Source organism: Coffea arabica, chromosome 8e (assembly GCF_036785885.1).
Source record: "Coffea arabica cultivar ET-39 chromosome 8e, Coffea Arabica ET-39 HiFi, whole genome shotgun sequence".
Lineage (NCBI taxonomy): Eukaryota > Viridiplantae > Streptophyta > Magnoliopsida > Gentianales > Rubiaceae > Coffea > Coffea arabica.
The window spans coordinates 978,910-997,709 of record NC_092324.1 but is presented as its reverse complement, the minus strand read 5'-3'; the positions used below and the strand labels follow the sequence as shown (position 1 = coordinate 997,709).

At 37.0% G+C, this 18,800-nt stretch overlaps 3 protein-coding genes across 4 annotated transcripts; all 3 read left to right on the top strand.

Moving 5' to 3' along the window:
• The first annotated feature begins 62 nt into the window (after positions 1 to 62).
• On the top strand, positions 63 to 3,441 carry LOC140012607 (replication protein A 70 kDa DNA-binding subunit B-like). 2 transcript variants are annotated; one of them, XM_072060874.1, is made up of 8 exons: positions 63 to 185; positions 1,048 to 1,496; positions 1,580 to 1,704; positions 1,797 to 1,875; positions 1,968 to 2,100; positions 2,195 to 2,352; positions 2,439 to 2,559; positions 2,655 to 3,441. In XM_072060874.1, the coding sequence occupies exons 3-8, from the start codon at positions 1,590 to 1,592 to the stop codon at positions 3,147 to 3,149; spliced, it is 1,101 nt and encodes a 366-aa protein (XP_071916975.1). In that variant the 5' UTR covers positions 63 to 185; positions 1,048 to 1,496; positions 1,580 to 1,589; the 3' UTR covers positions 3,150 to 3,441. The 2 variants fall into 2 exon arrangements, with proteins under 2 accessions (XP_071916975.1, XP_071916974.1); XM_072060873.1 differs by lacking the exons at positions 63 to 185; positions 1,048 to 1,496 and having other exon boundaries at positions 1,503 to 1,704.
• A 3,393-nt stretch (positions 3,442 to 6,834) lies between these two features.
• LOC113702851 (cytochrome P450 CYP72A616-like) lies at positions 6,835 to 9,835 on the top strand. The gene is made up of 5 exons (XM_072062149.1): positions 6,835 to 7,216; positions 7,682 to 7,902; positions 8,349 to 8,593; positions 8,711 to 9,074; positions 9,196 to 9,835. The coding sequence occupies exons 1-5, from the start codon at positions 6,937 to 6,939 to the stop codon at positions 9,619 to 9,621; spliced, it is 1,536 nt and encodes a 511-aa protein (XP_071918250.1). The 5' UTR covers positions 6,835 to 6,936; the 3' UTR covers positions 9,622 to 9,835.
• Positions 9,836 to 13,572: 3,737 nt separating this feature from the next.
• On the top strand, positions 13,573 to 18,565 carry LOC113703766 (cytochrome P450 CYP72A616-like). Its single transcript, XM_027225242.2, has 5 exons — positions 13,573 to 13,881; positions 14,397 to 14,617; positions 16,846 to 17,090; positions 17,247 to 17,610; positions 17,785 to 18,565. Exons 1-5 carry the CDS (start codon positions 13,602 to 13,604, stop codon positions 18,208 to 18,210), a joined length of 1,536 nt encoding a protein of 511 aa, XP_027081043.1. The 5' UTR covers positions 13,573 to 13,601; the 3' UTR covers positions 18,211 to 18,565.
• The last annotated feature ends 235 nt before the right edge of the window (positions 18,566 to 18,800 follow it).

Sequence of the window (18,800 nt, the reverse complement as noted above, 5' to 3'; positions counted from 1 at the left end):
TTCACTATCTAATTTCTCTACAAATACAGCCGATCATGCCTAGACATATATCTTCGGTACTAAACATTCAGAAAGGAGCAGAAAAGTGAACTGTTCTAGCACAAGTTGTTCACAGAGGCCACAGTCAATTAACTCGTGAAGTTCCACCTAGGCGAATTATGCGGTTTCTGCTCACAGATACTGAGGTTAGCAATTCTTTCCTATCTCTATGGTCATTAATTAAATTCATAGATGAGAACATTTTAGATTCTGTATACGAACATTTTATGATTTGCCTCTTCATTACCACATGGTTGAAAACTTGCTGAAGCTGAGAATAAGGATGATTAGCACCACTTTTGACATAGTAATCAGTGAATTTAGAGCTCTGATATCTTACTTATATCAACCTGCTCCTGAAGGGAATCTTGCTGTTCATTAAGTTTTTCTATCCAGCTAGCAAGTAGGCTTTGTTGGTCTAGAAGAAAAAGAAGAATGTTCTCAATCTGTGACATCAAAAAAAAAAAGAGTGAATGAGAACTAAATTTTCAAACTTATACCAAAAAATTTTACCTTATACCGAAGTTATTCTTGCATTACAAACCTTTGTTATGAGCATATCACAAACATATACATATGCAATTCCAGTTTACCCTGTTACATTATTGCTTATTACATCTCACAAAAAACACACACACTAAACAGATAATGGAATTGTAAAAGCTTAAGGGGAGAAAAAATTGCATATTTCTGCTGGTCATCAAGACACGCTGTACCAGACAGCATGTGGGAGTATAATATGTTAATTCTCTAAATTTGCACAGGACTAATGAACTGGAACAATTGATATACTTATGGCAGTTAACCTTTTCATCTATACAAACCATAGTTTCATCTACTGATATCAGAACTATAGTTTCATTACAAGTGAATACTTGCCTAACTATTAAAGTATTCATTCCTATAATTTTAATTTCTGTGTCATAAATATAATGTTAGCCATCAACATTATAGTTATAGCTATAACTCATAATATATATATAACTAACTTTTCCTAATCCTAATCAGGGAACAAAAGTTTCTGTTGTGACTTATGAACAACACATCAAGACCTTCAGCAAATTTCTGCAGCCTTATCAAAGATATTATGTTTCTAATGCAATTGTGGTTCCTGCTGACCCAACATACAGAGTTGGGACTTATGAATGCTCCTGGATTTTGAACTACAAGACTTTGATTGAAAATTATGCTGAACCTGTGCCACCTATGTTGCCTTGCATATTTGAGCTGACAAACTTCTCTGATCTGCACAAATATGCTGATTCAGATAACCTTTGTAGTAATTTTTGTTACATTATTTTTTAATTTACTTGACAGTCATTTGACATTTTATTGATTTCTTACATTCATATCAACACTTTTGTTTCAGATATTAGAGGCTTTGTCATTCACGCATTCCCAATAAAACAGCCAGATCTGGATTCTATTTCTAGAGACATTATAATAGTGAATGAAGAGTAATCAAACCTGAATACTACCATTTTATTAACTCATTTTAGATTAATGGCAGTAGTTATAATTTATTTGTTATACCTGACAGGAAGAAACTGATGCTTATGACTCTCTGGAATGAATTTGAACATGATGAAGGGAGCAAAATAGCAGACATGATTAGCACTGCCCCTCTAATCATAGCTCTCCGTGTTAAAGTTACCACATTCAATAGTAAATTTTTCATTATGCATTATGATTTCTTTATTGTGTGTCTTTTAAGTACTTGATGTTATAATTACTAAACCATTTCATCATTTTTACAGCTTTGTCATTCACTACAAGGTATTCATCTGGAATTCTGATTAGTCCTCCACTTCCAGATGACCTATCTTTGAGGCAATGGTAAGTATAATTTTCTTTTTAGTTTTTTCCATAAATTATCAACTTATTTTACTGATAAATTTTGTATTTGTGCTCTAAACATAATCATTCAGGTTCAGCTTGAACAAGGAAGAAATCAGGAATTTGCTTGATGCTAAAACATACAATGATGCAAACTGTTTACTTCCTCCTCCAAATGAAGAAGATATCAAAGCAATCAGCAATTTTCAGGCATCATTTCCAGTTGTAAGTAGCATATTGTTATTCTACAATTTTGCTTAAATATAACTATTTTTTGTCTAATTCACATTCAAATACCATTCATGGTTGCCTGCCTCAGCAAAAGGCAGCTTGGGTGCAAGGAACTGTCAAACTTGCATATGGATTCAGCAAATATTGGACTACAGCTTGTGCCAATTGTCACAAAATTGTGAATGCTGACATTGACTGGATCATCCACTGTCCTTCATGCAAACAGCAAAGTGAAGTTGAACTCAGGTTAGATCATTAACTTATGCTTCTAAATTAAATATTATTCGCATTTGTTACCATATATTAATCTTAATTCCTCCACTCAATTAAAGGGCTCGCATTCCAATTATTATAACTGATGCTTCGAGCTCAATACATTGCATTATATCTGGAGAAGATGCTGAAAAATTGATTGAGTTCACTCCATTGCAGCTTAAACAAGCACAAGAAGATGTAAGTATGAATTTTCTGTCTTATATTCAGGCATAAATACAGATATACATAGAAAGGAATTCGCTGAATCTAACTAAAAAAATTTTCTGGTGCAGGGCTTTCAAATAGATACTGAACTTAATGATGCCTTGAAAAAGTACACAGTGGTCTGTTTTCTGAAATCCTATGAGACTCCCTTCCAAGGTCAACTGCAGAGAAAGAATACTGTCATCAAGGCTTATACTGCAGCTGAACTATCAGACCGTCCCCTTCCTCTGGAACTTCCAGAAAACACTCAAGTTTCTTCTGCACTTGGCAGTTCATCAGCAAGGCATGCAGAAACATCATCAAAGGATCAATTGTTCACACCAAGCACAAAGTTGCTACTTGAAGAAATTGCTGGAGCCAGTTCTTACAAAGACAGCCAGACATCTGCAACCAGTGGAGCAAAAAGAAGCCTTGAATTTCCAGAAGATTTACCAGCAGACACAGATCCTAAACAACCAACAAAGGCTCCTGAAGAGTTTGCCAAAGAACCTGCAAAATCGTATGGTCCACCTGCAAATATCAAAGACAGTCCAGCCAAGAAACCTAAAGCAAAGGAAGACTGATATGCCTGATTTCTGCACTTTTGTTATATCTTTTGTTCATTGCCTTGATGACTATCTTGATTGCTTAGACAATGCCTTTTGAATTATATTATGATCCATTATTCTTTTGACTTAGAAAGTAATGGATCCTAATATATCTATGAATGGTTTAACCATCAATGTTGTAACTCAATAGGCAATAAAGCCTATTTAAACCCCCTAATATGTAACTGTGGGTTGAACTGAAGTGTGTGTTTTGCTAAGACATGAATGTTTGAGTTTATGTAATCTATGGTTGTGATTTGCATATTCATTATTTACCTCTTCATTTTTCAGTTGGTCATATCATATATATACATATATGGTCCTGATTGCCCAGCTGTGATTAAGTTGTTTGATCATATCAGTGGGTAGGCCATGCAATGCATGGCCAGAATCATGCTAGTTCTTAGCATATGAAGCTGACTTCTACACTTAGGCTAGAGGTGAACGAACAAGCCAGCTGCACGTAGGAAAAGCAAAAACGAAAGAACCAACCCGATTGCTGCAGGCTATGGACAAATGAATTCGTATTGTATATTTGTATTCCAACCTATAAAGGAGAGGAAACGACAAGCACGAAAAAAGAACCCAAAAAACACAGATTGCAGTGGAAGCAAATGAATGGTGGTATTAATTAAAGGATATAGGGTCTGAATCTGAATCTATCTGCTGCAGCTGCATCGTGAAGAAGACTGAGGGCTCAGCCTCAGAGCAGCAGAAGGCTACAAAGGACACGTGTGGAGCGACTGGAAAGGCTCAGAAAAGAAAGAAACGTTAAGCAGCGTAGAGTGAAAGAGAAAGATAGACAAGAGTGTGTGAAATTGCATTGACATTCTGATGATTTGGAAGGCATAGAATTGATGTGCACGTGAATATGCTACTGTGCAATTGTCCTTTGATGTCTCCTTGCATTAATTTCTGTAAGGTGTGCACAACCAGAATGGACCATACACCTCTGTATCCCAAGTTTTTTTTTTTTTCAGCAACGATACATTTGTATAATCTACTCTATCTTAATCTAGAGGGGAGGGGAAGCCTAAGGAGGCTGTGGTAGGGGGCTAGTGGGTATACAGACCCAACTAGACCAAGGGAGTGCTCTGACACAACCCTTAGATTTTTTTCGCTGCAGATGAGATTTGAACCCTCACCAACAGCCCAAGGAGGGACTTAAGCCCCTCCCTGGTGGCTACTGAGCCATTGGCCCAGTGGTTTGTATCCCAAGTATCCAATGTCTATAATTTGGAGCTTCGCTCACCAATTGTCTCCGGCCTCTTGGAAATTTTTTAGCACAAAATGTTCTATTGCTACACCAGAATCAGCCTCTTAAAACCACTGAATTTAGCTCACTGGCTGTCAAGGTGTGTCTTAAGACTCTGCTTCAACTACAGATGGGGATTTAAATCTCACTTGCAGCAAAAAAAGTTCAAGAATTATGTCAAAACACTCTATTGATCTAATAAGGTTTATGTACCTACTAATTCCTAACACCGAATCTCTTTAGACTCCCCCTTTCCTGTAGTTTAGGATAGATAGGTTATACAATAGTTGTCGTCTCCGAAAAAAAAAAGAAAAGAAATCAGCCTCTTAAGAAGCAGATGTTTTATATGTTATGTCAATGCTTATCAAATTAACATTGCACCCCGAGCTTACTGTTAAATGTCCTAACAGACTGCTACTAGTATTATAACAATAGTCTTCGATGTGTAAAGGAAGAGATGTACTTAAAGCATGGAAGGATTGAGTTGATCCTGCACATTTTAGCCTACTTAAGTTCCTGTTGGACCTCATTAACTCTACATGGGGGAAAAACAGAAATTTCATGGACAATCCATTTTGAGATTTATAAAATATAGTCCAATAATGATTAGGAGGAGTCTCTTAGAGTTTTTCTCGTACATTAGATCAGGGTTCAAACCATATCTAGTGCATTGCAAGGAAGCACAATTCAGTCTCCGTACAAGTCCAATTGAACTTCCCCTCAATTCAAGGAGTTTTCTGTATGTATGTAAAGTCAATTCTAGTCTCTAACAAGAGATGCATTATAAACCACCCTATTTTCCCCTTCTCAATAATAATGTTCTTCCCATTTGTCAAGGAAAGCAACAAAATGGTTGGATAACATGGCAAAACAGGTGCAAACATTGAAACCTTACTGTAGCATGATCCTGTTTGGCAAGCGAGTTTTTTGGATATTTATATAAAATTTTACTGTAATTTACTGTAGAAGTTTTTTAAAAAATTTTTGAAGTATTTTTTTTAATATTTTAAAGTGTATAGGTTAACATTACTGTAGTTAAAGTTTTAAAAAAACTTGTAACAGACAAACTTGACAAGAACTTGTCTGCCAAACAAGTGCAGTGTATGCTTAAATGCTTATGTGATGACTGGAAAAAGGTTTTTAAACATTCATTCCAACCAATGATTTTCTCATTGATTACTAACTCACACCAACCAGCCCCTATTCACATCACTTGAAGCTATAAAAAGGTGTAATGAATTTCCAATGGTCCTTGGTCTACTAAGTTTTTTATTTTTTTTTGGTAACCGGAACAAGCCCCGATCCGAATCCTTTGAACTCGAGCCGGCACACCAAATCGGAGGGAAGTCGATAGCCCCATACAGCTTTTCCGAACGAGTCAGGATGTGCAGCGCAGCGAGCACGAATCGAACCCCGATCAGTAAGAAAGCCAACAACTCAAGGTCGACCCCTCAATCGCTGCGCAATATACCTGGGGCTTGGTCTACAAAGTTTAATTGATGACCAAGCATTATGTTGCAGCACTAGCGCTTCCATCTTTTCTTGACGATCACATCAGTAGGCGTTCTTGGGCATCAAGGCATGCTGACCAGGAGAACTTTTGGCTGTTTGACTAGCTACCCACCAATTCTTTTTGACTCTGCAGAAGCCCAAGCATGATCCAAAGAAGGCTACGGCATGTATGATCATATATGCCTCCACTCGTCCACGTAATTAATTAACTAATTAATTTCAAGTCTATGATCCCAACCAATGAATAATGTCCTGCAAAAAATTTCTAGTTGCTGCACTACGAAATTGGCCGGAGAAGTTCTACTCAATTCGGGCCATTGATCTTAATTAAAATCTTGAGTCGGGAAGAAACATTTTTTTTTCTTAATTTAACCTATGATTCTGTGTAATAATTGAGAGAAGCAAACTAAAAAAATGTGAAACACAAATGAAAAGTGGTAAAAATGAACAAAAAAATGTCAACTAAATAATTGTGGAGTTCCTTTAGTGGAGTTGGCCACCACATTACTTGTGGGGTGGGAGGTCAAGGATTCAAACCTTGCCTCCCATCAATGTCCCTCAATATGAGGTTTGTTCTAAATCTATACGGATGTGTGGTGCACCCGTCTGGTCAGATGGTGGTTCAGTCCCCATCAGGTTCTCCCGGCTCAGTTGAGCCACCCCATAGAGTAGGTTTCCCCTCCCCTTAGGAGTAGGAGTAGGTTAGGCTAGGTTAGATGTGCCGTAAAGCTAAAAAAAAAAAAAAAAAAAATTGTCTCATTGGAAGGAAAGGTGACAAAATTTCATGCAATGCAATTGGCTTACATGTCCCATCAGTCCAATTCACAACAAATCACAGCCACCACTTTAACATCTTCTCCAATCCTTTTTTAATCTTTTCAGTTCAGTCCTAGCTATGTGGTTAATCTTTGCAACAGAACTCTATAAATTGAATGAAGCAGTGAGCAAAGCTCAGTAGCATCCAAGGCTGCAGCCATCGGGAAAGAAATCAGCTCCATGGAAGCATTCAATTTTATGGCCATATTGGCTTCCTTTTCGGCTCTTTTAGCTTCCTTTTGTGCCCTAAAACTTGTCTTTTCTCTATGGTGGAAGCCCAAAATCATAGAGAAACAGTTGAAGCAGCAGGGAATCGGAGGAACCTCTTGCAATTTTCTTTATGGAGACGAGCCAGTTAGCAAGAAGCTGAGGATAGAAGCATGGGCCATCCCCATGTCTTTAAACCACGAGATTGTCCCACGTGTCGACCCTTCCCTTCATCAAATTGTGCAAGCATACGGTCTGATCAACTTTTTTCCATTCTTGGATTCTTCTTCTGTCTTTTTTTCCACAATCATTAAGTACTGAAAGTTTCTCTAGCCCTTTAGGAGTAACTTTTCATGGATCTTCCCATTTCAACATCCAAGAATTTACTATAAGAGGGAACAAATCTAGAAGCTATTATATGATACACGACCTTATAGATAGTGTGACACAAATCTGGTTATATAAAACTAAGGATATTATTCTGTGTTTAAAAGGAATAAATAACAATTAATTTACATAGACAGTTATGAGGGTGAAACTTTTTAGTTATTTGCATGCGAAATCTTGTGTGGACAATAAGTTGAAATGTACCATGCCAAATGAAAAATAGTAGAACTTCAGCATGTTATTACAAGCTCGACAATTACATCTGCCAAGAAAAATAAAAACTATGGCTCCATTGAATTGTGATTAATGGTGGCTTGGTTTGCTAAAATAGGAAAAGTGTGCCTGAGTTGGACTGGAACAAGGCCGAGACTGATAATGGGGAAGGCAGAGCTGATAAGGCTGATACTGAATGACAAGGATGGTCACTTCCAAAAGCCTCCACAGAACCCTCTTGTGGACCTTTTAACGCTGGGAGTCTCAACCTTGGAAGGAGAGAAATGGGCCAAGCGTAGAAGGTTAATTACTCCTGCATTCCACCATGAGAAGCTGCAGGTAATCCCTGCTTTCTACTAGATTACTGTAGAATTTTTCTGATTTTTTCTGTCCCACTGCAGTGTAAGTAATGCTTCGTGGAATGCTTCATATCTTATTCTGGTAGGCTTTTGGCTATTTAGTTGGTGTCTTATAGACCAATGGTCGGAAGAGCAGGGCAGACAATTCCTTTTTAGTACATTTGACCAAAAAGAAGGGGGGGGGGGGGGGGGGGGGGAAGAACCCTTCCAGGATTTATCAAAGACATTCAAAGATCTTTCGAGAAAAGAATGTGAAACATAACTCAGCATTCTTTAATTAAATGCATTGCAATAAAAAGAACATTTCTGAGGTCAACAAGTTATGATAAGGAAGAGCAAAAGTGCATTTTCTTGATTAAGTTGCATGCCTAAACTGTTAATATAAGTGAGCTTCATCCCTATGTACTTATGACTTGAAGAAAGCAGGGAATGGTGCCAGAGTTTTTAGCAAGTTGCTGCAATCTGATTGATCGATGGACGATGTTGCTCGCATCCGATGGACGGAGCGAAATTGATATCAGTCCTGAACTGCAGAGCCTTTCTGCAGATGTGATTTCTAGAGCAGCCTTTGGAAGCAGCTATATAGAAGGGAAGAAGATATTTGAACTTCAAAAAGAGCAAGCAGTGCTGGTACTTGAAGCATTTCAAGCTTTGTACCTCCCAGGACTCAGGTAGATTTCCATTTGCAAGCTCAAAAGTGACAAGTAAAAATTATTAGTTCGTCTTCAACGTTATAGGTAAGAATTTTTAATTTAGCAACCGGACTAAACATTTTTAGCATTATACAGGTTTCTACCAACTAAGAAGAATAAACGGAGATATGAGGTGGATGCAGAGATAAAAGCAGTGTTAAGAGATATAATTTGCAAGAAGCAAAAGGCAATGCAAAATGGAGAATCAGGTAATGGTGATCTACTTGGGTTGCTGTTGCAATGCAAAGAAGAAAAGGGAAATGAGATGACAATTGAAGATGTAATAGAGGAGTGCAAGCTGTTCTACCTTGCTGGCCAAGAGACCACTGCTAACTGGCTTACATGGACCCTCATCGTGTTGTCCATGCATCCGGACTGGCAAGAGAAGGCCAGGCAAGAAGTTCTCCATATTTGTGGAAAGACAGCCCCTGATGTGGAAATTTTGAACAGGCTCAAAATTGTAAGTATGAATTTGTTGTTAACCGATTTTTTTTGCAATACCCATACATAATACTATCACGTAAGATTTGCTTATTGTGTTTATGAATCCATGACTAATGAGGGGGAAATTGTTTTTGTAGGTCACGATGGTGTTGTTTGAAGTCCTAAGATTATATCCACCAGTGACTGGCCTGTTTCGATATACCGTCCAAAGAACTAAGGTAGGGGATATTTCCATCCCGGCAGGGGTTGAAGTTTATCTACCAATTATGCTGTTGCATCATGATTCTGAGTACTGGGGAGATGATGCAGAAGAGTTTAAACCAGAGAGGTTTGCTGAAGGAGTTTCAAAGGCTTCAAAGGATCAATTGGCATTTTATCCCTTTGGCTGGGGACCAAGAATTTGCTTAGGCCAAAGCTTTGCAATCATAGAAGCAAAATTGGCTCTGGCCATGATTTTGCAGAACTTTTCATTCAAGCTATCACCTTCGTATACTCATGCCCCCCATACCATATTAACTCTCCAGCCACAGCATGGAGCTCCAATTATATTCCATCAGATATAAAGATTTTATGTCCAGATAGGAATGAAGAAATTTCTCTTTTTTCTACAAGAATGTCACCAATTCCATGAACTGTGTGGCACACGGATCTTCTGTAGACCTGGTATTTACTGATATTGCTAAGAATGCAAAAAAAAAAAAAAAATTTGAAATTGGACAGTAATTTCTGTTTTACTTTGACCTTCAATGGAAAAGTCTTTTGTATCCTTGCACAATATACTTGTATCGTTTCTAGAATAGTTAACTTTAATAGATCTAACTAACTGTGCAAGTGTTTAATAGATTTGAAGTAGATGCTTGGTTGATTTAAAATTTTGCCATAAACCATCACAGAGGCAGGAACATCAAAAACAAGTTTGGGGTTTAAGTCAAATATTTTAGACAAGTCGCCCAAAAAACAAACTGGAATATGCCCAATCGGCCACCAAATTAAAGTTAACTGATGAGGCCTGTCAATTCCATCCCCAATAAGTTTCTTGGTTAGGTTGCTACTTTTGAAAACAACCCAAAGTAACTCTGCATTAATTGCAGCTCGTAGCCCATCTTCCATGACAATTGCAGCTGCACACCCGGCAACCAAGCTTATAGTCTTTCCATAAAAGGAAACCAAGCAGCATGGAAGGATCTATACCGAAGGCTTTAGCTTTCTGCTGGGCTCTTTTGTTGTCCATCTTTTTCATAATAGTAAAACTTTTGTGCAATCTCTGGTGGAAACCCAAAAGCCTGGAGAAACAATTAAAGCAGGAAGGGATTAGAGGAACCTCTTACAAGCTTCTCTATGAAGACAAGATGGTTATATATGAAGAAGTTGATAGTTCCACGGGTCAACCCCTTCCTTCATCAAATGGTCCAAATTCTTCAATCTTTTTTTTTGTACCATCTTTCTTTTGTCATCAACATGTTCAATTCCCAAGCCTCTCATTCTTGATGGATACTTCCTTTCCTGCACGCACGTAAGAACTTAGATTCACCTTACTGAATACTTACAAAACAGTTGGTAGTCGGGTTCGAGCTTGACTCTGGATTTATCGGGCCAATGTGGTCGCTGGACAAAAAAAGTAAGCAGTCTTATTGAAAATTGGCATTAGTAGCTGTTGATTAAAGTGTCGTTTGCCCTTTACACCAAAAAGGCCTAGGATTGTAGTTATCGTAAATAATTTTGGAAAGCTGGAATATTGGAAATCATGAGAATTGTGGCTTGTGAGCTATACTATACAAGTACATAGTGATGGTACTACTGATGGTGGCTTTGGCGTTTTGCTCAAATAGGGAAAATATGCATGTGTTGGATTGATAATAGGGAGGGCAGAATTGATCAGGCTGATACTCAGTGACAAGAATGGTCACTTGCAAAAGCCACCACAGAACCCTTTTGTGGATATTTTGACGCTGGGAGTCTCAACCTTGGAAGGAGAGAAATGGACCACACGTAGAAGAGTAATCAATCCTGCATTCCATAATGAGAAAATTCGGGCAATGTCTGCTCTATAATTCTAGTACATTTTTGCCAACAAATATGGACAATCCCTTGATCCAAATTGTGTTTTGTTGAAATGAATTTGGTATGATCAAGAGCAAAAATGTTTCAATTGTCAAGTAAAAAATCTTTAAATTTCTTTCTATCTATGTGATATCACAGCGAAGATCTCGTTTTGGTTTGATACTTACCAATAGCTAGACATGCAAGTTCAAGTTATCTTACATGCAGTAAATATTTGGCTTATCTATTCTTGTCTTGCATACCTAATTTCTAGAAGAAACTAGGTAAGCATAAATTTCTTGTGCTTCAAATCAATTTAAATGGGATCTTTCCCTTCTGGATATAGCCAAGGCTTTGGATGATCTCTTGAAAAAATATGTTACCTTTTAATGAAAAGATGCATTTCTGCGTCGGACTCAGAATGTCTTTAAATCAAAGGCACAAGAAGTCGAGCACGACCCAAAATAGAAAGAAGAATATAACTACAGAATCATCCTGAAAGCTAAAGTTACATTTATAAATTGATTGATCTAATGAACTTCAAAGCAATTGTGCTAATGACTTTGAAGAAAACTGGGAATGGTACCGGAAATTTTTTGCAAGTTGATGGGTGGAAGAAGTCAGTTCCTTCAGATGGATCGAGTGAAATTGATATTAATCCAGAAGTACAAAGTCATTTTGCAGATGTGATTGCTAGGACAGCATTTGGAAGGAGCTATAGAGAAGGAAAGAAGATAATCGAACTTCGGGGTTCAGAAAGAACAAGCTGTACTGATTAATGAAGCATTTCAGGCATTTTACCTCCCAGGTTTCAGGTGGAATTCGATTCACAAACAAGAGATGAACATTCAATTTGCAAACTAAATTTTCTTTTATTGAGTGGGGAATTTTTAAAAGATTGAAGCTAAGCAGATGGATACATTTTTAGAAAAAATACAGAGTTGCTATTCAGAAAAACTATTTTACTTGGCAAATTAATTTCAACCAGCTCCAAATTTGACTGAATGGATAAACAGATTCTTCGTATAGATTTCTTCCAAGAAGAATAGAAGGAGATACGAATTGGATGCCCAGATCAAAGCAATGTTAAGAGATGTAACTTGTAAGAAAAAAAGGGAGAATCAAGAAATGGTGATCTACTAGGTCTGCTGTTGCAATGCAAAGAACAACAGGGTAGTGGTGGCAATAGAAGATGCAATAGAGGAGTGCAAGCTGTTCTACTATGTTGGCCAAGAAAACACAGCTAACTGGCATACAGGCAGGCACGAGAAGGCCAGACAAGAGATTGCGCAGATTCTTGCAAAAGCAGAACCTGATGTTGAAATCTTAAACCGGCTGAAAATTGTGAGTACGGATTTGTCAAATAATTGAACCTTCTTATTATCATTGCCAGTTTGGTTGCCACGTACTTGCAAATGTTCTCTTATGCCGTATAATTTTCTTGTCATCTCTTATCTTGCAATCAAGTGGGGAAGAACTGTTCGATGCATGTATATGGCTGATAAAGAATTCAAATGGACGCGAACTGACTCAAAATCAGACGAAAAGAGAAAGAGTTGTGTCATTTATGAAGCTTGCAATTAGAATTGAGTAAATGGTGTTTTACTCTATATTGGTACTGAGTTCCACGCCCTGGCATGAGGGATCTTTTCTCAACCTGGGAGCGTAATGTGCTATTTGTCTATTACTAAAAATTGCTAAACCAAATTGAGTCTAGAGTGCTATTCTTTTTAACCAGATTACACTAGCATCAAACCAGAAAGGAAGAAATGACTACTAGTTTGAAAAAAATAAGGTTAAGTTGACTATCTGTTGCAGGTATTCGGAGCAGCTCAGCGGCTGTGATCAAATTATAAACTGAATACCGGTCTGTACCCTATTGTTCTTTCATTTTATGCTCCTCACATTAGAAATGAAAAATTGAATGACGGGGTAAGGGGTGTAGAAGTTACTTTTTAATGTTTTTTGACGAAATTAAACAAATATTTCTATTGAATAGGGTATCTATAGTACAGAAATTACTTAAGCATAAGCACACTTAGTTAAATTTTAATAGGATATGTACTGTACAGCATCTTGATGGCAGGTTCAAGTCAACATTAGCTCTCTTTTTTTTTTGATAGAAAACTGGAAAAATTTAAGCTGAAGACAGATCCGAAACATTAGTTCAATTCAACATTAGTCTGATGAGTTTAATAATGATCCAACAATGCAAGGGTGGGTAATGGCCAAATGCATGTACTAAATGAATAATTCTTAATAAGATTCATCAAAACAACAAAAATGCAGTACAATATTACTAGTTTACTTGTGGGATATTAATTTAAGCCCCTGAGATCCTATACATAATGATGCAACCAGCGAAGGAATCAGGGTGGGCCGGTGGGGTGGTTCAAAGGTCAACGATGAGCCATTGTATAGAAACGTTCTTCATAGTATTTAGCATCACGAAAATTCCTCAAGAACACCCAAAAGCTTCAGCATCCACAAAGTAGTTAGCAGCATGGAAGCCCCCACTTTGATGGTCCTCTTATCTTCCTTTTCTGCACTTTTAGCTTCTTTGCGTATCCTGAAACTTGTCTATTCCCTTTGGTGGAGACCCAAATTGATTGAGAGGGAATTGGAGCAACAAGGGATTGGAGGAACCAATTACAATTTTCCTTATGGAGACAAGCTAGCTACCAAGAAGCTGATGCTAGAAGCATGGTCCATCCCCATGAGTTTGAACCACGAAATTATACCTCGTGCCAACCCTTTCCTTCATCAAATGGTGCAGACATATGGTTAGATCAACTTTGTCCGTCTCTGCATTCTTTTCTGATTTTTTCAATCATCCAGTACTGATCATTTCATCTCTAGCCTCTTGGAGAAACCTTCATGGATCTTCCCATTTCAACATATAAGGACTTATAGAGAACAAATCTAGAATGTATTCTACACGTATTATAGGTGATCAAGTGGCGCATAAATGTTATTGGAACATATGTAAACAAGGGATTTATCCTGTTATGTTTTTAGTTTTATCTGATGCATGCATGCTACTTGTCAAGAACAAAGTATTTACTGTTTTATTAGACTTTTAGTCGTATGTGCGCCTAACTGACTATATGGAAGATGAGTAAAAATTACTACATGTGATATGAAAAATAGTAGTAGAATTTGGCATGTTATGACAAATAGCTCAAAAAACATTTCTGCCCAGAAAAAGCAGAAATCATGGCTCCGTTGGCTTGTGTTGTAATATCATTGAGGAGCATATATATATTGATGGTGGCATGGGTTTAAATTGCAAAAATAGGAAAAGTATGTCTGAGTTGGAATGGAACAATGCCAAGATTGATACTGGGGAAGGCAGAGTTGGTGAGGCTGATACTGAATAACAAGAATGGTCACTTCCCAAAAACTCCACAGAGCCCTCTTGCAAATCTTTTGACCCTGGGACTCTCAACCTTGGAAGGGGAGAAATGGGCCAAGCATAGAAGAATAATTACCCCCGCATTCCATCACGAGAAGCTGCAGGTAGTTTCTGCTTTCTGATACAAGGGATCTGTTATTCCTACAAGATTAACAATTTACTGTTCCGCTGCATGTGCAATGGTCGGAGGAGTAAGAAAAACATATAGGCATGAACATTTTTTTTTTTACACAATAATTTCTAATATACTCCTACTCTTACTCTACATTAAAAGGAGGAAGGAGTGAAAGGATCAATAGTGGACCAGAGAAGACTGAACCGCTTCCGACTAAATCGAGTGCATTATGTATTCTTGCAAAATTTTAGAAAATCTTGGATTGAAATGCAACTTGGGGTTTAGAGCCCTCGACCTACACACAAGGAGGGACTTATATCCCTTCCAGTGGCCAACTCAATTGGGTTGGGTCGGTTAACAAGGCTCATACTTGCTTCTAGAATATTTGAACAAAAAAGAGAGAGAGAGAGAGAAAAAAAAAAAAAAAACCCTTAGAATTTCAGGCATTGATGAATTATCACCAATTTGCAACTTTGCACCAAACTTTTAGGAAATCCTAGATTGAAATGCAAGTTGGGGCTTCAAAGTCCCTAACCTACAATTGGTTGGGTTGGTTAGCAAGGCTTGAACTAGCTTCTAGAATATTTGAACCAAAAAGAAAGGGAAAATGTTATTTAGAGGTACTAACGAAATATTCTTATTCATTTAGAGGTTCTAAAGTCTTTTTGATCAAAAAATGCCATCAAAATCTTGATTTTTAACTAATTTAATCAATGTTCTATAAATTGATTGTATAAGTTAGTTAATTGCCATAGTTGATAACTTAGGGTGCAAGGTAAAGGAATAATAGTTTAAGGTTTTGACAAAGATTTCAAAATTTTTTTTAAGAAAAGAAAGTGAAACAAAAAGGAAGGGTTCATTACATCTATCTCTCTTAAGAGTTGACCAAAGCACCATACAAATCCTGTGATCTGGCCAAATTAAAGTCAAATCTCACAAATATCGCCCATTAATTGTCGTTAGAAAGGATGCTTACATCAGTAAAATATGTCCAAAGGTACCAAAATACCCCTTCTAGATTGAGTTGATAACAATTACCTCCCTTGAGGTTTTTCCAAATTACACGTACCTCCTGAGATTTGTCCAAATGGCAAAATGAATGCTATAGCTTATGCAAATTAGTCTAATGCTTTAAATAGCCAAAATTTTATTAAATTAACATTCACCATTAGTAAATTGCAATGGATTTTTTGATTGAATCCTAAAAATTTTCATTAATTATTATTAGTAAAAATTTTCATTCACCATTAGTAAATTGCAAGCCAAAACTGTAAGTGTAACAAAATCCGTAGACATATGACATCATTAATAATAGTGTTTTGGTTATTGATACATTTTCTTTAAACACCATTATTATTATTTTTCTATAAAAGAACCCTTTTTCATGTAAATTTGCAAATGCTCAAATTCATTTTCTAAAAAAGCAAATAAATATTAAGGATAAAATTTTAAATTATATTATGAATAAAAGACCACATAGTCTAGCTCAAAATTATTATCGCAATCTGGAGTTTACTTTGAAATAAATTTGATAATCGATATATGGAATAATGGGTTGGGAAAGTTTAGTGGTGAACGAAAAAAGCCATAGAAAAAAAGAGAGGAGAAAGTAAGAGGTTTTTTGGTTTTCATTTCTTAAGAGTTAGTAATCGATTGTTTTCTTTTATTTGTGTTTTATTTTCTTGGATCCCATTAAGGGGGCTTTTTTTTTTTTTTTTTTAAGAAAAGTGGTTGGCTATTAAAATCTTAAATTGCATTTTGGCAAATTATAAAGTCCTTTTTGTAATTTGGACAAATCTCAAAGGAGATAATGCAGTTTTCTGCAGAGCGTAATTTTGTCATTTCTCTGCTACCGTTAGTTATGTTTGAATATTGTTACACATAAAGGGGCAATTGTAATTTGGACAAACTACGAGGTTCTCCCAGTAATTTGCTTAAACCCCGGGAGTAGGTCTAATTAACCTTAAAAAGAACATTTGTGAATCTGATGTCAAAATGGTTACCCATCAAAGATACATGTTCCTCAATAATTTCATGAAATGTTAAAAATATGCAATAACTTTATTGTCATTCGGCCACCAACTTTATCATAATTCTGCAAATTATGCTAAGGAAGAGCACGAGTTATGAATGTTGCATGGCTTGAGTATTAATGGAAGTTGCATGCCTTGAGTATTAAGGGAAGTGAACCTCATCCCTATGTAATTATGGAAACAGGGAATGGTACCAAAGGTTTTAGCAAGTTGTTGCAATCTCATTGATCGATGGAAGATGCTGCTTGCATCTGAGGGACGAAGCGAAATTGATATCAATTCCGAATTGCATCGCCTTTCTGCAGACGTGATTTCTAGAGCAGCCTTCGGAAGTAGCTATAACGAAGGAAAGAAGATCTTCGAACTTCAAAAAGAGCAAGCTGCGCTGGCAACTGAAGCAAATGGAGCCTTGTACGTCCCAGGACTAAGGTAGATTTCCATTTGTAAACTAGAAAGAAACAAATCATAGCTCGAATTCAACTTCTTGTGTTCTGTTTTACAAGGTAAAAAAAAAATCAATGCAATCGATAGATGAATCGTCATTTGTTTTACCTCTAAAGTTTGCTTGAACGGTTGCTTATACAGGTTTCTACCAACTAAGAAGAACAGAAGGAGATATCAGGTGGACACAGAGATCGAAGCAATGTTAAGAGTTCTAATTTGCAAGAAGCAAAAGGCAATGCAGGATGGCGAAGCGGGTAATGCTGATCTACTTGGATTGCTGTTGCAATGCAAAGAAGAAAAGGGAAATGAACTGACAATTGAAGATGTAATAGAGGAGTGTAAGCAGTTCTACTTTGCCGGCCAAGAGACCACTGCTAATTGGCTTACATGGACCCTCATCCTATTGTCCATGCATCCGGACTGGCAAGAGAAGGCCAGGCATGAAGTTCTCCAAATTTGTGGAAAGACAGCCCCTGACAGAGAAATTTTGAACAGGCTCAAAATTGTAAGTATGAATATGTTGTTGAGTCAGTCCAAGATACAAAGAAATCTTTTGCTGTGCGCTATTACCTGGTAGCATGAAACTTTCCCCATCATCTCTTGGTGTTGCTATCTATTTAACCAGTCACTACTACTGTGGGAGAATTGCTTAATTTACCTCTATGAATTGTTCTTGTAGGTCACAATGGTGTTGTTTGAAGTTCTAAGATTATATCCACCGGCAACTTGCACGGTGAGATATACGGTCCAAAGAACCAAGGTAGGGGACATTTCCATCCCTGCAGGGGTTGAAGTTTACCTACCAATAATGCTGTTGCATCATGATCCCGAGTATTGGGGAGATGATGCAGAAGAATTCAATCCAGAGAGGTTTGCTGAAGGAGTTTCCAAGGCATCAGGGGATCAATTGGCATTTTATCCCTTTGGCTGGGGACCAAGGATTTGCATCGGCCAAGACTTCGCAATCATAGAAGCAAAAGTGGCTCTGGCTATGATTTTGCAGCACTTTTCATTCAAGCTCTCACCTTCATACACTCATGCTCCCTGTGCCGGATTTACTCTTCAGGCACAGCATGGAGCTCCGATTATATTGAAACCCATTTGAGGATTCTTTCAGGACAGAAAGGGCTTATTGCTACGGTGACTACAAATTGGTAAATAATCATGTGGAGATTTGGCTGGATTTTGCATTTCAGCGGGCCAATTAGAGCAGTCCCTTTGCCATGGCAATTATATTATTAAATATTTGTACCGGCGTGAACAAAAAATTCGTGCCGATTCAATAATATCAAAGTACCACCTGGACATATAAGGTGCACGTTTTTACACATACTTAGGAGATTCACAGTGGATTACACTCTACTCTAAAGAGTGGATTACACTCTAATCCATATGCCACATCAGTATTTCACTATTTCCTTTTTTATTATACTTTTACTTACAATGGATTATACTCCACACGATATAATAGTATGGGTCCATAGTCAAATCAAATATTTATTTTAATAATACACAACTCATATCTCAGAAATAAATAAAGTAATTTTTTAAAAATAATTTCGTTATTTTTAAAAAATAAACTATTAACTTTCATTAAATTTTTTACCTTTTGGATTTTTTATTTTCTAAAAAATAATATTATTAATTTATGAGTTTGAAGAATATGTCTTTTTCTATCTCTCAAAAAATAATATA